The sequence below is a fragment of the Thamnophis sirtalis genome, unplaced genomic scaffold (assembly GCF_051295495.1).
Source record: "Thamnophis sirtalis isolate CommonGarterSnake01/CBP01778 unplaced genomic scaffold, rThaSir2_p1.2 scaffold_3, whole genome shotgun sequence".
NCBI classification, from domain to species: domain Eukaryota; kingdom Metazoa; phylum Chordata; class Lepidosauria; order Squamata; family Natricidae; genus Thamnophis; species Thamnophis sirtalis.
Genome location: NW_028261383.1, coordinates 77,569,494 through 77,588,969, shown reverse-complemented (window position 1 = coordinate 77,588,969; position 19,476 = coordinate 77,569,494). Strand labels below are relative to the sequence as shown.

The window sequence follows — 19,476 nt, the reverse complement described above, 5'->3', positions numbered from 1 at the left end:
TCCACAGAATGTTGTCAGGTTAGCAACCTAGTTCTCAAGTAGCTTTCAGGGTATCTGTGGAAGGCAATAGATTATCTCAGCATGATTGAGAGAAGAGCATAACATGTGTACAGGAGCCTGAACTGGAAGGAGCATTTGGTGTGCTTTTTACCAAGGGCTCTGTTTTAGCTATTTCTGTGTGTGTGTGTGTGTGTGTGTGTGTGTGAGGAGTGGTTTAGAAGTTCCTAGACACTGTGCAGAAGATGCTAATGCACCGAAGTCAAGGCTCCCTGCTTGGCTGTGATATTTTGCAAATCTGGGCAATAGATGTCATGCATAACAGCCCAGCATGAAGTGTGGATCCAGTTATCTTAACTATGGAGAAAATATCCCTTCACCACCTCCACGAAAAAGGAAGGTTAAAAAAAGGGTGGCTTCATTTTCCCTCCGTGGCAACGTCAGGGGCACTAAACTCACCCTGTTGTAAGGTCACTGCATTTAGTACAAGCCACTTGGGAAACAAGACTCTCAGGGAGAGGCAAATGGAGAACAAAAAGCAGTAATGGAAAGAATTCTAAATTGCTGCAAGCAGAAGCTAATAGGCTGCAATTCAGCCGGTTGGAAAGGAAAATTTGCTTCCCCGAGGAAATTCAATACTGCCCTAAATACATGCCAATGACCATTCTGAAATATAATAATTTACATATGCACTTCTCCATAATGGGTGTTAATCAAATTCTGTACTTTTCAATTTTAGCGCCCCCCCCTTCCCATAAAAAGAAAAGGAAAAAAAAAGGCTTTTTCTGTAAGCTCTACCGTTCAAAATGTCTTGCCTTCAAAATGTATAAATTTCACATTATTATTCAGGCACGATAGTGCCAGAATAATTAAGGTTGCATCAAGAATATAATAGGGGCTAAAACATTTAATATCTCCAAAAGTACACGATCAATCTTAATGAAACTTTCTAGGGGGTTAGTTCCAAGGACTTTTCAATTTTCTAAACAGTTATGGTTTACAGTGCTTGAATGTTAAGGGGCAAAAACAGGATTTTGAAAGACAAGCAGTATGTTCCCACTCCTTTTGAAATGCATTTTTGGCAAATACAGAAAATTCATACCAGGCAGTTTGTAGCTTTAGTAGTTTAACATAGAGAATGCTTTTAGAAATATAACCATTTGTTTTTCTACACAGAAAAAAAAAGACTCAGGGATAGGCTTTGAATTCTGCACTAAGCCAATATTTTATTTAACCAAATTTGCCTTAGCCTGCTAAATACATTTAGCCATTATGATTTGTAAATCATAGCTTATGGTGGACATAATCAATTGTGACTTATTCAGTTTTAAAAATATTAGCTTAATGCAACGTGCCACTAGAATGTGCATTTTTGCTTTTAAATTTATTTTCAATTTTTCATGTATAATATTGTTACTAAGTCCTGATTCATTTCTCACTTGAATGGCAGGCTTCCCAAAATGGTCCCCTCCATGTACAACTTTTCATGCCTGAGGTAACTAATGCTGAATGGATAGAGAAAATCCAACCATTCCCCCCTACTAACTGATAAAACTAGCTATTATAGAACCGAGAGGGCTTAGACTAATATTTCCATTCTCCTCGTTCTTGGTTTAGCCCAGGGGTCGGCAACCTTAAACACTCAAAGAGCTACAAAGGTCCTAACCGGAAGCCCCCATTCATTTCTGGAGCCAACTGGAAGTCTGGTTCCCCCACCATAGAGTCTCCTCCTAGCACGGCATCCTTTTTCCTCTACCTGTCCTAACCGAGAGCCCTATCAATTGTGGAGCTGACCAGAAAACCCACTCCTTGCCATAGAGTCTCCTCCTGGCTCCAAACCGGAAGGTCCTCTCAAAATTGTAGCACTGACTGGTGACAGGGAGCCACAGCAGAGGGATGAAAGAGCCAGATGCGGCTTCAGAACCGTGGGTTGCTGATCCCTGGTTTAGCCTGATAAATAAATAAAGCTTGGTGGCCATGGCAAACATCTGTCAGGAGACCCTCCCTCTGTTCTAACCTGGGTTTACTAGATCTTACTTTGCATTTTATTGAAGATGAGTTCATTGAGCTTCCAAGCTAGCCAGGTCTTCATGGGTGCCACATTATTTGATGGGCAAGTGAAGGGTCCTTTCATTACTATTTCATGGCTAAGAAGAATGGAGTGGTGCAATTGCCTGGAATAGAAGTGTAGCATTTTGTGTATTGAGGGTGGTGGTGGTGGCAACAATGAGAAATACTTAGCTCTGGCTACTGGGAGGACAATTCTATGAACAAGAGATCTACCGTTCATTTTCTTGCTTGCATGCTTGCGATCAGTGGCTGAATCACAGTGTTTTTTTCCAGTCCCATCTAGAGTTCAGTGTTTTCTTCAAAATGCCAAGCATTTTAAAATCTATTTTTTTCAGAGCTAGATTGAAAGCCCTCTTCTTTAAATGGTTTAGTGATTTTATTGCTCATAGTATTCTTTTTATTGGAGACATTTTGCTCCTAATGTATTAGTTCTATGCCATTATGCTACTATTTTCAACTGCAGATTTTGTATTTCATATATCTGGTACTGTTTGATGATCTGAAAGTATTAAGGTTGATTTTCTCAACCTAGAAAGCACACTGGTACTTGTCATAATGTGAATAGGTTTCACACGTATATAAGAAATGGTATACTGACAACCAGTTTGGTGTAGTGATTAAGGTATCAAGCTAGAAACTGGGAGATGTTGAGTTCCAGTTCTACTTTAAGCATAAAGCCAGCTTGGTGACCTTGGGCTAGTCACTGGCTCACAGCTATAGGAAGGAGGCAATGGTAAACCACATCTAAAAAACCTGGACAAGAAAATTTCAGGGACTAGTCTAGGCAATCTCAGTGAATTGGACATGATTGAAGAGGACAACAAGAAAAAAGCCCTTACAGTAATATTTAATATTTGTTTAGCTTTCATACTAGGGTAAATGACATAGAATTCTGTGTAGAATGGGACCAGCTGATTGAAAACTGAGAATATTTTATGATAGATAAATGGCTATTTTTATTCCTATCTCATACTACATGCCGCAGAGACCTTCCCCCCCTCTTTTATTAAGGCTAGTAGTTCTCAAGTACAACAATCCAGATTGACACTAGATCAGGGATCAGCAACCTTAAACACTGAAAGAGTCACAAAGGTCTTAACCAGAAGCCCCCCCCCCCCCCCGGTTCAATTCTGGAGCCGGCGGGAAGTCTAGTTTCTCCACCAGAGTCTCCTCCTAGCGTGGCATCCTTTTTCCTCTACCTGTCCTAACCAAAAGCCCTATCAATTATGAAGCTGACCAGAAAACCATTCCTTGCCATAGAGTCTCCTTCTGGCACACCCTGCTTCCCCCTCCTACTGGAAGCTCCTCTCAATTTTGTGGTGTCGACTGGTGACAGGGAGCTGCAGCGGAGGTATGAAAAAGCCACATGTGGCTCCAGAGCCACGGGTTGCTGACCCCTGCACTAGATGGAAGCAAAGATAGAGCTTTCAATGCCTCTCATGGGATTCGGTGAACCTCTGGATTTTTGTCTTCACAACTAGCATTCCTAATCTTAGTAAGAACTAAATATTAGGATTCATTTGGAATTACTCACAAGTAAGATGCTAATATGGAACTGTAGACTTATTTGCTATGTGCTAATTTAGTTGCAGAAGCTAATGTCTGTTTCCTCCAGAGCTGATTTGCCCTTGCATGCGTATTCCTTGATTAATTGCAACTAAGCATATAAACTACCTTGATTTATCTATTGGCGCTTGATAAAATACTCCACAATGCCTGTTTTGGGACATCTTCTTCACTTTTTAAAATAGCCATTTGATTATGAAATAAAGAACATCTATGTGTAGATTTACTGTGCTTATCTCTCTTATGTGCATACATAAACATGTAGATGCATGCAGAGTTATTTATTTATTCATCTTTATTTATTAATCATCTTTATTTATTTACTGTATTTTTAGAACACCATATTACCCAAGGTCACAAAATATGGGTAAGGTAGCTGTAGGTGGATGATTATTTTCCTATCACTTCTTATTGCCACTGTGGCATGTTGTAAAGTTCTCTTAAAAATACAAAAATACTTTGCCAAGTTTGTTAACTTTTATTTTTTTTACTTCAGCTTTCTCTTTTGAAAAATACTCGATCATATAATTTAGTTGCCATGGAATACAGATCATAATAATTGCTTATGCTTTTTACAAGCACTGTAGCTTTTCATATTTGAAAAAAATAATAATAGCAAATTACTCACTTTCTCCTCTTCCTCTTAAATGCACTTGTCAGATGTATGAGAAGTGAGAGATGAGTTCTAACAAAATATTTGTCATTTTTCACTGCTCACTGGCAAATCCTTACCTTCTGCTTAAAACTCTTTCCAGAATAGAGCCAAATCATGAACCCTGTCTAAATTTATTTATGTATGTTTATTAAATTTATATACTCTACGTCTTGCTGTTTGGGCAACCCTAAGAAACAATCTTTAACTTACTTGGCAATAAATAACAAAATGATACTTAACAAAATACTACAGTTGATAATTCCACAGAATTAGCAGAGTCACTTTTCTGGGCAGAAATAGAGAGTCACAAAACTTGCTAATAGGCAAACCCTGGTTAGGATTGATTTCTCATCTAGTTCCAAACCAGTGGTGGGTTCCTACCAGTTTGGACTGGTTTGGCTGAACTGGTAGTGATTTGGCGGCCTGGGTCGCTGGAACCAGCAGTGACCCAGAACTGCCACGCCCCTGAACCACTTTCCCGGTCTCTTCTCCCATTGCCAGCATATTTCTACACATGCGAAGAACATTTTTTTTACTAAACTGCGCATGCACAGCAACGCATGGTGTGCATGAGTTAAGTGAGCAGCATGTGTGCAAAACTTTTGCGCGCACACAAAATGCCCTCTCTCAGTGAACTGTCAGTAAACAGGTTAGGAACCCATCAGTGTTTCAAGCCATAATAAAATGAAATGGGATCTGGCAATAAGCAACTTCGATGCTTATTCAATAAAGATAAAAATACAGTATATTCCTAGATGTTCTGAGCAGGTTCTGTACAAGCGGAGGTAATGGTTTGTGGGATTTCATACATATTAGAAATATGTCCATCGCATCCTGAAAACAGTATCCTTTCTGATTTAAAGGTCTGGTTGGCATACATATGAAGCCATCTCTGTCAAAGCTAACTTCCCATCCAGTTCAGCCATGGCCGCTATCCTCTATCCAAGTCCAGAGAGCTAATGTAACCTGATAGCTATGCTAAGTGACTTGTTGTTTTCAGTGCTTCAGAGGTTCTTCAAACTCTTCCTGTGTTTCTGTCTTCCTTGAAACTCTATCATGGTTTTAACTACATATTTTATTATGCAAACAGCAATCCACCCCTGTGCTGCGGATGGCTCACAAAACAGAATGCAAGCTGTATTAAATAGCATGAAAGAAAAATGCTAAGTATAGCTTTATTATAAAAAGTTAAGTCTACTGCTATTGCTTTAAAGAGGGGCCTGCTTTGCTAGAGCATCCCAGTTCCCCATCCTAATAAGTTCTTGGTTTTGCTTATGAAACAAAGCATGGAAATCTCATGCTTTGCAACCCTTGCCTCCCACACAGGAACAAAAATGCTGCAGGCATAGCTTGTTGTTGCTCTTAGGCAAGAAAATCCACAAAGCACACACATAGCTAGTGACCTCCTCAGAGGCTTAGCTGTTCAGATAATTATTTTTAAAAACCGTGAACTTCCCTGCTTCAAAACACATTATCTTGTTTGATTTCTTTTTTAAATGAAGCCCACGCACCCTCTTATTACAAGATTATTTTTTCTTCTCCCAGAAGGCATTCTTTGACATTACCCAGATATGCCCTAAAAAGGGTTGTAAGCTGTGATATCTTCCATTTGTCTTATGGCAGGCCACGTTTCCTGTTTGTACCCAAAGCACGCCTTGAAATTATGACAGTGAGTAAATAAAAGTGAGTTCTGGGTTATTATTCAGGGGAATGCACAAAACAGACTCCAATTTTTCTTTGATTTCCTCAATTATATTTCCTAACTTAATTTTCTTGTTCATTTCCTAAGTTTATATTCCAGGATTCCCCAGTGCATTGCCTGTGTGTTTCTCAGTACCAGCATTATTGCTATAAGTGTCTTATGAAGCACAATATACTTTTATGCATGAGGAATTGCTATTATTACAACTTTAGTGGTGGGACCTGGAGATTCAGAGCAGAAGAACAGAGCATCAATAACGAATCCTTGTAGATGCTGTATTCCTCTGACAATTCTTTACTCTGGCAAGGATTGAGTCATGTGCAGCCCTAGTAATAATAGCACCTTTCTTTTAGAGTAATGGATCTCAGTCTTTTCTATTCTGCATCCCACCTATCAGACCATGAAAAGGTTTGGATCTCACTAGAAACCCAAAAGGATGAAAACAAAGAAACGGTTAAAGGTCCACATGCTAATAGGCAGCTTCACGATTTGCTTCATTAGTAGCTTGGTCTAAGCAAGGATGGTAATAAAATTAATCACCACATTTAATTCACTGCTGCCAATGCAATGAAATCATTCCACTGATATAGTTCTCCATTTACACCTGTAACAAGCCTCTGTAGGTGTATCTTAGAAAATGTCATTAAAAAGGATAACATTCAGTTGTATTGTATCAACCAGTCTGACAATTCAGCAAATGGATCCCAAGGATCATATGCCTGTAGGTATATATTTGGATGTGTGTGAATACTGCCTACTTGAATTACTTGTTTCAGAGAATCAACAAATACCAATGAATTAGTCTACCCAGTGTAGCATCGTTTTTAAGTGATGCCAAAAACCAAAAACAGCCTTTCCTCAACTTGATGCTAGCCAAATGATTGAATACATCCTCCATAATTTCAAGTTAGCAGGTTCTTTGATTTGCTACCCCCAGATACTTAACATGTTAGAAGGGAATTGTGGGAGTTCTAATCTAGGATCTGGAGGTATTGGGTTGAGGAAGAGCATCTCTGTAGTAGGGGCCAGTTCAAGGTCTCATACTTTTAATGGTTCCACCACAAAACCGCGGTAGACTAAAGCGCGTGTGACTAAAGCGCGGTGACAAAACCGCACCGTCAAAACCGCGCGACAACAGCGCGCCGACAGAAGCGCGCTGTAACATAACCCTAAAAATAACCCTAAACCTAACGCTAAACCTACCCTAAACCTACCCTAAACCTACCCTAAACCTACCCCTAAACCTAACCCTAAACCTTACCTTAAGTTAAATTGTGCTTCTGTTGGGGCGCTGTTGTTGGCACGCTGTTGTGGGCGCGCTTTTGACATCGCGGTTTTAGCGCTGCGGTGTTGTCGGCGCGCTTTTGACGTTCGCGGTTATGTCGTGCCACGACTTTTAATGAGGCTAGGCAACTAGCTGAATTAGCTAGGCAAGGTTAGGGCCATGACTCTACCAATTGCCCTTAAGTTGGGCAGAATTAGCCTTCCTACACGATGATATTAACTTGCGTTTAAAAGAAAATCCGACTTTCTATGCTTACAGTCTGGCTCTGAAAGGCAGTAAAAGTTAAGCTTCTGTGTCACTTTTGATTAAACTCCTAAGTGATTTAATAGAGAATTTTAAAAACCATATTAAAGTCTTAAAGCTTGCAGGTGTCAGAGATTTAACAATCTTGATCCTCCAAGCTGCCACTAAAGAGAGGCCAAGAGTTATATTTCCAGCACGTGGTATATTCTCCCCTGAATAGCATGAAAGGAATGCACAGTGGGCATTGTATATTGAAAATCTTGTGTGTCCCACATGGGGAGAAGCCTATACTAGCCTGCTAATACTTAGTGCGAAATGATCCCCTGCTCTCGGTTGCTCCATTTACTTGTAATATGGCTGAATTCAAAGACTGGCAATGCAGATTCATAATCAACAAACTGTCCTCTGACTGATGGGGAATCTAAGGGCCATGAGAAAGGGCCATAGCCTCTTGACTATAGGATGTTCAACATAGGTAAACAGCAGCAAAGAATGGTAGGAGAAGGACATGACTTTTCTAGAAGCTGCAGAACTGCTCATGTCCTTTTCCAACTATGTTACGCAGAATAAACATTAAGAAATGTAAGTGATGCATTGGAAAAATACTGCATATTTTAGGACACATTCAAGCAGCACCATTTTCTTGGCAAAAAAGATAAAATAAGCCTTCATGAGCTTCCAATTACTATCTAGTCTAGGAAAGCGAAGTTTCAAGAATAGTTGTTCCACTCTACCTTCCTACAGCAAAAGAGAAATAATATCTTGGGGAGTAACAACAAATTAATTTTCTCAGTAAAAAATCCTCAGTTAGGCTAGGGCGGTTCTGGAGCTGATGAGAAGGAATAAGTTCTCCACCCACTGACAAGCCAGTGACATGCAGGAGCAGGGCCTGAATTGGGCTGTAAGCAGGCAGCAATGGCAAGAGTTTTTGGAACATGCAGAGTTTAATCTCACAAAATTGCAAATCTGTTGGAAGCATTCACACCAAGTTTTCCTGGGGCAAAGAGCCCTTCAGGATTAGCAAGGTTGGATGAAAGTTCTTTCCTTCTATTGCTGGTGCAGAGATTTGAGATCATCTCTCTTTTTCATATTTATCCATGGCAGATGCACCTGGGACATCCACAATTTCCCCGAGATGCTAGAAAGGATGGGAGGTAGAAATACATCACTTCAAAGAGGCAGATGTAGATATAGCTCATCCCTATGTATTGATACTTTTGAGGACTGTAAGGAGGGACGCGACCACAGGGTGAACGAAAACAGTCTTTATTAACTAAGTAAGTATGACAGCGATTCAAGGCAACTCAGAGCGCGCCAAACTATATATACTAGGGCTTCAGCCAATAGGAGCTCGGGACTTGGACAGCAACAGCTGTCAAGCTCCCGAGTCCAATTAGAACTAACGCTCAGCCGGCAACAGCCTCCCTCGCGTCCTAACCAATCAGGACGGAGGAGGCTGTTGCTGACCTACAGAATGGTGCTGAAGTAACTTTAACCAACGCAGGCCATTTGCATGGCCTTATGAATATTCAATACCCCTTCCCCCCAGTCCCGCGCATGCTCCCCGGGTGGAGCATGCGTAGTCCTGTAAATAGGCGGGGCGGCGCCGGACCCGCCATGATCTACGCAGTTCCACCAGAGTCGTCGGCGGAGGAGGACCTCCTTGTGGTAGCTCCTCCCGGAAGGGGGTGTAGCTCCAAGGCACGCCTTCTCGGGATGGCCCAGAAGGAGGGCTCAACGGCAATGGTGAGCAGGGGCGTGGTGGCGTGTCCAGGACAACAGAGTCAGGTCTGGGAGGCGTGTCAGGGGGAAAAGACATAGGCAGAGGTGAGCTTGATTCTTGGAAGCAATCAAATAACACTCAAACCTCTCCATAAAACCCTCCCATGATTCTCCGGCCGAACCAAAGGGGGCAAAAGGAGGCAGAGCAGATGTCATCTTGACGGTAGTGAAGGGAGAGACACTGAGAGGCCACAAAAAATTTTTTTTTTCTTCAGGCAGTGTTCGTTGCCGGTCTGGACGGCGGCAGCTAACTGCTTGTCTCTCTCTTTTCACCCTAGCGTCGCGGAATCGCTAATCCCACCTTCGTCGCCAGTTTTGAGGACTGTAAGGAGGGACGCGACCACAGGGTGAACGAAAACAGTCTTTATTAACTAAGTAAGTATGACAGCGATTCAAGGCAACTCAGAGCGCGCCAAACTATATATACTAGGGCTTCAGCCAATAGGAGCTCGGGACTTGGACAGCAACAGCTGTCAAGCTCCCGAGTCCAATTAGAACTAACGCTCAGCCGGCAACAGCCTCCCTCGCGTCCTAACCAATCAGGACGGAGGAGGCTGTTGCTGACCTACAGAATGGTGCTGAAGTAACTTTAACCAACGCAGGCCATTTGCATGGCCTTATGAATATTCAATAAATACTGCATACATTAAAAATTCCCCTGGACTGAAACTGTGTGCAGGTGAAGTTGCATTCATGGTTGGCTGAATTTGTCATGATTTCTCTCTTTCCTTTGTAGAATCCATCTGGTTCAGGAACTGTGGTTTATTAGTTCTGCTGTGGTAAGCCAATTACTTCACAATTACCCTACACAAATACACTCATGTGTAATAGCAGTGGACAGAAATACAATACAAGCAATGCACAAACCAATAGTGCGCCAAATAGAAATTAGCCTGTAGTGCAAATTATGCATATAGTCAACTCTTCTGTGATTGTGAGCATGTACAAACTTCCCATCTTTCATTTCATGAAAAGCAAAATTTAGAGGGAGTGAGATGTAAGGGCAAAGTTGCCTGAAACGCAGAGTAACAAAGTGATGGAAACACGCATTGTGACAGCCCATCAGATTCAGTTCCCTGACTCGCAGGAGAAGCATTTTCAATACGGTACTCAGGAACATGGTTGTGTCCCTTTTAATTAGCATGGCGATTCCACTTTGAAACAGTCAAAAGTCATTACTGGGAAAGCTGCTCAGGTGAAAGCCATCCTTTGCTACGTGCAATGAGAAGATTTAGCAAAGGAATGGAGCTTTCCAAGGCAAAGGAAGAGCAGTACTAATCTCAAAGAGGATCAAGCAGCAGATCTGGCCTAAATTGCAGGCCATCACAAAAGAGATACCACTGACAGTACCATTAAAAAAATCAACTGGTGGCTTTGGTGCAAGACAGCTAACCCCACTCTGGGTTATTGAATTTTGAGATGTGGGTCTCAAAAAAAGGGAATTGGACAGTTAATAGGCAAGTTCACTGCTCACTCCATAAGCAAAATGTATTTTCTAATCAACTTAGATGCTCATGATAGGAGGTGCCTGTGTCTTGTCTAGGGCTGTTTCCAGAACCCTATGACAGCAGTCATAGTTCAAAAGGACAATGGACAAATTGGAGCAAATTCAGAAGAGGGCACTCAGGATAGTGAAGGGTCTGGAAATCAAGCCCTCGGGAGAATGGTCAACAGATTTAAGGAAGTTTGGCTTACAGCAAGGATGACTGAGATTAGATGACAACAGAATTCAAGTAACTGAAATATTTTGATATAAAAGAGGGAATGAACTTATATTCTATTGCCTCAGAAGTCAGAACCAGAAAAAAAATCCACCCATAGGTTGTAGTTTAAAAACTAGTTGATTAGGGAAGGAGGAGCTGACGTCGCAACGACACGCCATGCGATCTTGGAGCTCCAAGATCGCAGTCGATACTTTTGCTGTTCTTTTGGACCTAAACCATCCCGAAGAGACAGTGACAGGAAAGAGTACATCCTGCTGATCTCAGGGACACCCCAAAGTCTGATTGAAGCGCAGCCATTGAAGCTGCTGAAGTTGGGACAGCTCCGGAACGGGAGGAAAATGTAAAGAGAAAGTGTGTCCATCTGGTGAGGAAATATTATTATTAAAGAGACTACCTCCCCCCCCCAAATTAAAGCTAAATCAAATTTGAAAATAGAAGAGAACAAGCGGCAAAATTAAGCTACATTAGACAGAGTGTTATCCTTTTTTTTTTATTCTTTTACGGATGGAACTTTTGCAAATGTTTCCTATTCTTTAAATTGAATGGATTAGTTTTTCTTTTTCTACTTTTTATATTCTTTCGTTTTAATATCTATGGATTAAAATCTTTTTCCTTATTCTTATAATGCTGGATTGGATGGTTTTTTTTGCTCCATTTAAGAATTTTGTTTTCTTTTAGCCTGGAATATAAAAAAGATATAAAAGGAATACAAAGAGGGCTGTAATAACAGAGGGAAAGGAAGTAACACGGCCACTTGCAGGCTGGAGGCTTGGAAATATTGTCTTTTCTTTTTTCTCTTTGATCATTTGACTTTGTATTTCAAGGTTCCTCACCTTGTTTACAGAGAATGATAGTGAGAAGAGCATGGGTTGTTTATACAGATTCGAATCCCAGTAAGGGTATGGCTAGCTGATGAGAGCTAAATAGCTTGAAATAGATCTATACTAGTCTCCCTTTATTTATTTATCAGCACAAATACAACATATATATATATACAACCCCAACAAATAAAACACACACACACACACACACACACACACACACACACACACACACATATATATTCTGAGTGAAATCCACAATCAATCAATCTCCAGTCTGCCCTGGGCAGGGGATGGAACTAAATAATTTCCAAAATTATTCTATGAGTCTACAATTTTAATGGCTCTCAGTATGCCTGAAATTGATGCCAAATTGTGGCTTGAGGATGGACTTTTAAATATTTCCCTTTAGATCCTATTATTTTTCAGAGATGCTGTAACATTTCCGAATTGTAATAGAAAGTTGTGACTTTGTGACTCTGTACATCCATAAAGTATTGAAGCTCATGAAGGCTTGACACACAAAGCTCACAGTAATCAAACTGAAGCTTAATCAGCATACGTGGACAAAGATGTTCATCTCCTTCCCTACGTATTTAACCACTGGTGCTATAGAAACCTCATTGCATTTTTCCATCTAGATTTTTAACCTGAGGGCAACTTCACTTTCTAGGTCTTTAGTTCATAAACATTAGGCATAAATCCGAATAGTTTTTATAATTCACAGTGTTCTTGAGATATTATTCATCTACAGTTTTTCCATATTATTTGAGACCACAGTCCAGTTCAGCTTTCCCCAATGTTTAGTTACACCTGACTCTGTTTCTCATAATCCCAGATTATCTGGTATGTTAGAATTATCCTTTCCTACATCAGAAAAACATCAGCTTTGGAAAGGTTAATATAATAACTTCTTGTAATAAAGCAATAGTCATTTTCTTCTAGAGCAATTATACATTCAGATAATGGAGTACCTACATGCAGCCAATTCAGAGGTGGTATTCCGCCGATTCACCATTTTTCAGGCGAACCTGTATTGGCAGCGGTGGGAGGCTCTGCCCACCCGCCCAGACATCATCATGGACACGCTGCGCATGTGCAGAAGATTCTATGCATGCGCAGAATCTTCTGCGCATGCGCAGAAGTGCTGCACATAAGTGAAGCGAACATGCGCACAAACGCTCTCCCAGTTCCAAACCAGTAGCGAAGATAAGAGGAAACCTTTATTGAGCCAATGGACATTATAGTGTAGGAAAGAACTGGTTAAGAATCAGTCCCAGAAAACTCAAGCACTGAATAAGTAAATTCTTTTGTTTGTTTGTTTTTAGTAACTTTTCTGTGGGGATCTGTACATGCAAGAGGAAATTAATCCAATTCTTTTGTCTATGTCATATAATTCTTTTTAAAAAATGAACATATAAGATATGGTCTCTGGTCTCAATATGAAGAGTTCTGCAACAAGGAAGAACTTACAGCCTTTGTAGATATCTGTAGGTATCTGTACAGCTGCATATGAGTAATTAACTTTGGTTTTGAAGTTGTCATCATCTGTGAATTCCAGTTTCAAGGAATTGAATTTCTCTTTTTCAATCTCTTCCCCTTCTGGGTCATCCTAGGAAAAGAAAAGGACACATATCATTAAAAAAAAACCAAGTCAGGAAAGGCCCCAAGAGGGAAAAATGTCTATGGAAATTCTCAATCGTCCAGGTCTTTGTTGTTCCAAAGGTGCTTTTACCAAAAAGCAACTGAACTTTCTTGGGTTTTTTCCCTTTGAAAACATTTTGTTTTTTATTCAAGAAACTTCTTCAATTCAGAACTGAAGAAGCTTCTTGGATGAGAAACAAAATGTTTTCAAAGGGGGAAAAAACCCCAATAAAGTTCAATTGCCTTTTTGAAAAGCACCTTTGGAACATCCAAGAAAGAGGAACCACCAAGTTCTTCTCAAACAGGCAAGCGACTAGCAGACCACATCCCTAAATACCAGCTAGCAGTCAGAAGACATGATAAAGACTCCTTAATTTCACAATACATGGGAAACTGTGAGCATCCTAGACCAAGACTTGTCTAAAACTGCTTGAGCAGGGGTGTCAAATTCAAGGCCCGGGCCTGGAGCCGGCCCACTGGGTGTTTAGATCTGGCCCACGGGCCTGAAGGACCGGCTCGCTGTGCTTCTGCCAGCAAAAACGGCCCTCCCGAGCTCTGTTTTCACTAGCAGAGGGTTGCAGGAGGTTGTTGCAGTCGAAAATGTAACTCGGGAGCACAATTTCACCAGCAGAGTGCTCGGACCACTACGGGCGCCCCCAACATGAGTGAAGTCAAGCTGTCCATGCTCACCCTGGCCACGACCCACTGGCCCCTGAGATCAAAACAACCCTAATGCAGCCTTCAATGAAATAGACACCCTTGTGCTAGAGAAGTCCTGGAGGCCTGGCACTCAGACAAATCAGTCATCAACAGGCACACAGAGATAAACAACAATCTACATACCATTCAAAAGAGACAATCAAAAAGCCAAAAAGAAAACAAAAAAGACCTCCTCACCAGCAATCAACATCCAGATAAGCGGAGATTAACAGCAAGATTAACATTAGATCAACAATCTAGAAGCAAACAATACTCCAATCAAGGAATTGCCACCTCATATAAACAAGTTAACAGTAAAAACAAACCAATAAAAGAACCACCAAGACCACTTGTTGGCTGGCGACTACTCGGAGGAGGGCCTTCTCTGTGCCTGTTCCGGCCCTTTGGAACGAGCTCCCCATGGAGATTCGGACCCTCTCCACCCTTCGGGCCTTCCGGACGGCCGTGAAGACCTGGCTGTCCCAGCAAGCCTGGGGTTGAGTCCCCGCCCCTACTCGAATTTGCTGTGTCTTTTGTGCTTTTAAATTGTTCGTATTGTCTGATTGTTTTTGTCTTACTTTTTGTAATTTCCCCTCCCTTGGCTTTTGCTCAGCCGCCCTGAGTCCCTTCGGGGAATAGGGTGGCCTACAAATTGAATAAACTCCAACTCCACTCCAGCTGATGCTGGCAGAGCAAGTCACCAGTACAATATATAGACTTAAAGCAAACCTCACTCCCTACTAGCTCTGATGTTGTTATCTAGTTTAGTAGCGAGGTATTTACAAGAAAATAACGAAACTCAAGAGATCACCAAGGACCTCATAATATTGATTGATGTCAAGTTAAAATCTGAAGGTGATTTAAATCTTCACACTGCTATAAAATAATTTACTATGCAGATTTATATAACAACAACTTAAAAATTTTGTAGCAAATTGCATGACCCTCGTAGGATTTCTTTAAAATGCATCTTTCTGTTCAGAATGAAAGCCTCTGCCTCTCGTTTTATTGCTTTCTTTAAACTTTCCAAGAAAATGGGCTCTAAATTTTAGTTCAGATTGTGATTTAGGGTGGCAAGTAATGCACCCTTGCAGACTTTTCTTTTGAAATGAAGGCATCTACCTCACAGCTCCCATTCTTAACAATTACAGTGCACCACTAGTGACAGCATCTCCTATCCAATGATCTCTCCATTCCATCAGGTGTGTGCGTGTGTGTTGCTAGGAAACTCGGATGTGTATATCCTGCAGCACTCCTGAATCAACTCCATGGCAACAGCTGCCTGAGAATGGCGTAGTGGCTAAGATGCTCTATCAGGCAGATATAGTTTACTGAAGCAGTGATGTCTGGGTTCCTAACTCTTGCCGAAGCTCTGTTTTTCTTGCCTTCCAGTTTTCAATTGCCTGGCAGGAGTTACATCAGAAAAGCCCCACCCCTTGAAAATCAATTTAGCAGCAAAAGGCAACTATCAAAGAACAAATTAAAACACAGTAGAGCTTACTGCTCTGTCAATAAGCACTGCAAACAATATTTAATTAGGGCAGGGAGAGGGAGAGAGCGGGAGGTAGGGAGAGAGAGGGGGGGATGATAACCTTCTCTGCTGTTGAGGCCCGAAGTGCCCATTGTGTTTTCTGTCTCCCTTCCTGAGAGATCTCGAGAAAGAAGTCTTGGTTTACTCTTTAAAAGGAGATTTAGCATTTTTTTTTGAAGGAGAAACCCAGAAAATATTTATTTGGAATTTCAGACCTGAGAAACCTTCATTGTTGGTTGAAGAATGTTGCCACCATCTTTGAAGCAGATTTAATCCATCTGCTTGGACAAAATCTTGCAGGTCAAAAAACCCCCAAAGTGGTGTGTGGGTTTTGAAGTATTCAAAAAAAAACCAGGCATAGCAGGACCAAACCTTTCTTTGCTAGCATTTTATTAACAGGAAATACACAGAAATAGCCGGATGAAATGAATTAACCCAACTCCTACTTAATTTTCTTTAAGAAAATTGTTTAAAAGTTATTAAAACGATTAGAACATTAATAGCCACTACATATGTCAGGCTCTAGGCCAGAGATAAGCCTGTGAATTCCAATCGAGTCCAAATGTTTTTGCTTATATCCAATAGATAGAATCTTGCCAGTCTAAAGCTATAATCTTTTACCCTAGCAGATACATCCTGAGAGATTCTAGGCTATAGGTATCCTGCACCTCTTCCTCCTCCCCCATCCAGTTAGGACTGTGCAGTTTCTTATTTTGGGCTTCTCTCTGGAATATACTGCTTCCTCCCTGGAAATCCAAATTGTGATCCAAATATTCTTTACAGAAATGATCTGATTTCAGTCATCATCTTCTTTGAGAAAGGGAGATTGTGAAGAATGTAAGAGAACACAAGAAATCAAGACAGCAGTTTTGGAGATGTGCTTGGTTTCTGCTTTCTAACATGGTCTTTCTTACCACAAGGAATTTTAAAATATACAGTATGTTCTCAATATGAGCAACTTTGCTTCACTACAGTTAATTTCTTTGGGGATCTTTTTCGATTGTACGCTTTTTTATAATCTGAAATGGATGCTTGTTTTGACTTAGGGTTATATTGTTTGTTCTGAGAATACGTAGTAGAAGGCTTTTATCTATGATATTGAAGTTTGGAGCACATTTCAGAATTGTTAATAGTTACAATCTCCTTAGTGAAGGAAACCTTTTGATTAAAAAAAACCAAGAAAAAGAAAATAGACACTATTGACAGGAAATATTATCGGCAATATATGTATAATTTTAGTTACTTTGTATGTATAACAACAAGGCTTTTGACAAAATAACTAAAATTATATGTCCCAGGGCAAATAAAACAACGAGCAGCAGTTGATATGAATTTCTTTTGGGGAAATTCTTAATTCTGCGTAGACATTTCTTAACAAAACAGCTGCAAGATTAAATCTCACCCAGGGGCTCTCATTTCATCTCACAGTACAACAAAGAAATGAAACACCAGTGAACCTTTTTAATTTTGCTGTAAAAGTTTACCTGGATGAAATTGAAATCATTATGACTAGAAATATTAAAACAGGATTATGGAATTCTAGCAACTTGTTAGCAATGTAGGGCAGTGCTTAGGTGCCAACCTGCATTTCTTCAGTGTTTCAGACAGGGGAGCTATCCAGTTTGACCTGGACATTTTAGAGATTCTTCTATAGCCTCTAGCACACAAAATGTGTGCTCACAGCATGCTATTTCTCTTTGCCATTGTTGTAAAGTAATATAATGCACAAACAATATTTTGGCACATGGCAGATCACACTATATGGTCCACACACAATGCCCAGTTCATTAAATAATATAACCTCCAGATTTAGATGAAATTATGAATGGTGGCAGAAACGACTTGTTTGTTTATTTGTAAGATGTGCTAATTATTGAAAGTACAGCATGAAAAGTATGTGTTACTCACTTTTGCAAGTATTGGATAATAATTTTTTCTCATGAGGATGCTCTTTTTTTTACTGACAGGGAACAATGTTTGGTGTAGTCATCAAAGCAGACTTTGCTAAAATGGATGTCTCCTCAACCTTCCAAATTCTCAGCAAAGGTTGTATTAGTTGGGGAATGTTGGGAGTTGTCAGCCACAGATCAGAAGGGCACCCAGATTAGGGGTAGCTGAATTATAGGATGCCATTCTGATGGGAAATTGAGGACAAATCCACATTTAACCATAAAACTCAATGGGTGACTTGGACTAATCACAATCTCTCGCCCAAACCTATTGGGGATACATGGTTTGGAGCACCTAGAAGAAAGTCACTGTGAAAATTGAATAAATAGATGTGTCCCAAATCTTCTATTGTCACCACTGAGGCACTTATTTATACATACGTGCATGCCTACAGGCATATACAATCATTCCACTTCTCTACTCTAACAAGTAGTCAAGGCAGCTAGGCGTGGAATTTTTATGTCAAAGGTACTGAAGCAAGATATAGCCCAATGAACTGCAGCTCAGACAAAACCCTTTTCTTGACAGACTATATGTCAGAGTTTCTTTTCTGTTCAGAGTCAAAATGGAGGGATGTCTTAAAAAAGAGAGACTGAGCTAGGACTGGGGTTAGGGTTAAAAGGAAATGCTCATAGCACCTGCCAGGCTCTTTGCCATCCTTATTTTAATTGGTTATAAAACAAAGTCTCAGTTTCTATTTCAATCTTCATTTAAAAAATTCATGTGTGCCCCTAATAGGCCCAATGGGACTTCTTAGACAATAAGCACAGCCTTGGGTATTATTTGGAAGTGTGACTATTTGCACAGAAAATAGATAAAATCTCTGTGGAAATTAAAATTCCAGGGAACTAGAAAGGATGGTGGGGAGCAAACTTATCACTTTTCCTTCTGGAAAAATGGCTGTTTTGTGACTTCCCAAAATGTAACCAGCACCCCTTCCACAATTTCCTATGGGATATTGTAGTTTGTAATAATGTTATAATATTATGGGGTAGCATACTCATAGGTTCTTAATGTATCTCCCCCAGCCCCCTGAAAAAAGAAGAAATCATTTCGTAACTATTTTCCTGGACATGTTTTCTGCTTTATGGCAATTCGGCAGATGAGGCTGAGATGTTTCAAGAGCAATTTGGCTAGTATGTGAATCCTTTCCTATGAAAAACTGGAGTGCATTATTTGCAAACTTGAAGTGTTTGAGGATTACTTTAAAAAAAACCATTCTTGGCTAGTGCCAGAGTTCTAACTAACAGTGCATAAATGAGGAAAGAAAGAATATTATTATGATTCCCAGAGACAAAAATGCTCATCTGATTTTATTAAAAAGTTTCCTTTTCTTCCAACTGATGAATCTTTCAAAAAGTAGATACACCAAAAGAATATTAAAACAGAAATCCAGATAACAGCCTCTGCTTCCAATCTTCTCCAACTACATTTTATATCAGATGACTCTTTTCTAATTGCAATGGCAACAACTAGCTGCATCTGGGACAACCTAAGAAGTTTGTGTTTTTTGTGGGAAGGTAATAAATGCTTTGATGTCTTTCTGGACAGCTATCTACTGAGATATATATGAAGGATTGCAAAATACAAGCAAATAATATATTTGCTTCATTTTTATTTATGGTAATATTTTCAATGCAAGATAAAAGAAATAAACTAAATTGATTTGTATGGTATTATTGAGAAGCTATCATGCACGGGAAGATGCAGAGTGGAATGAGTCACTAAGGGCACTTTGACAGAGTCATCATCTTCAAATCTAGAAGCCTTTTCTCTCCACTATTTATATGAGTGACTTTACTGTGAT

General features: G+C 40.3%; 1 protein-coding gene across 2 annotated transcripts in view; it reads right to left on the bottom strand.

Annotated features, from left to right (window-relative positions):
• The window catches only part of CACNA2D2 (calcium voltage-gated channel auxiliary subunit alpha2delta 2), a 621,934-nt gene that overhangs the window by 149,847 nt on the left and 452,611 nt on the right, over window positions 1-19,476 (bottom strand). For both annotated transcript variants that reach the window (XM_087709243.1, XM_087709244.1), the window contains exon 6: window positions 13,319-13,457. In XM_087709243.1, coding sequence (XP_087565369.1) covers window positions 13,319-13,457 — 139 coding nt within the window. The remainder of the gene's footprint in view (window positions 1-13,318; window positions 13,458-19,476) is intronic.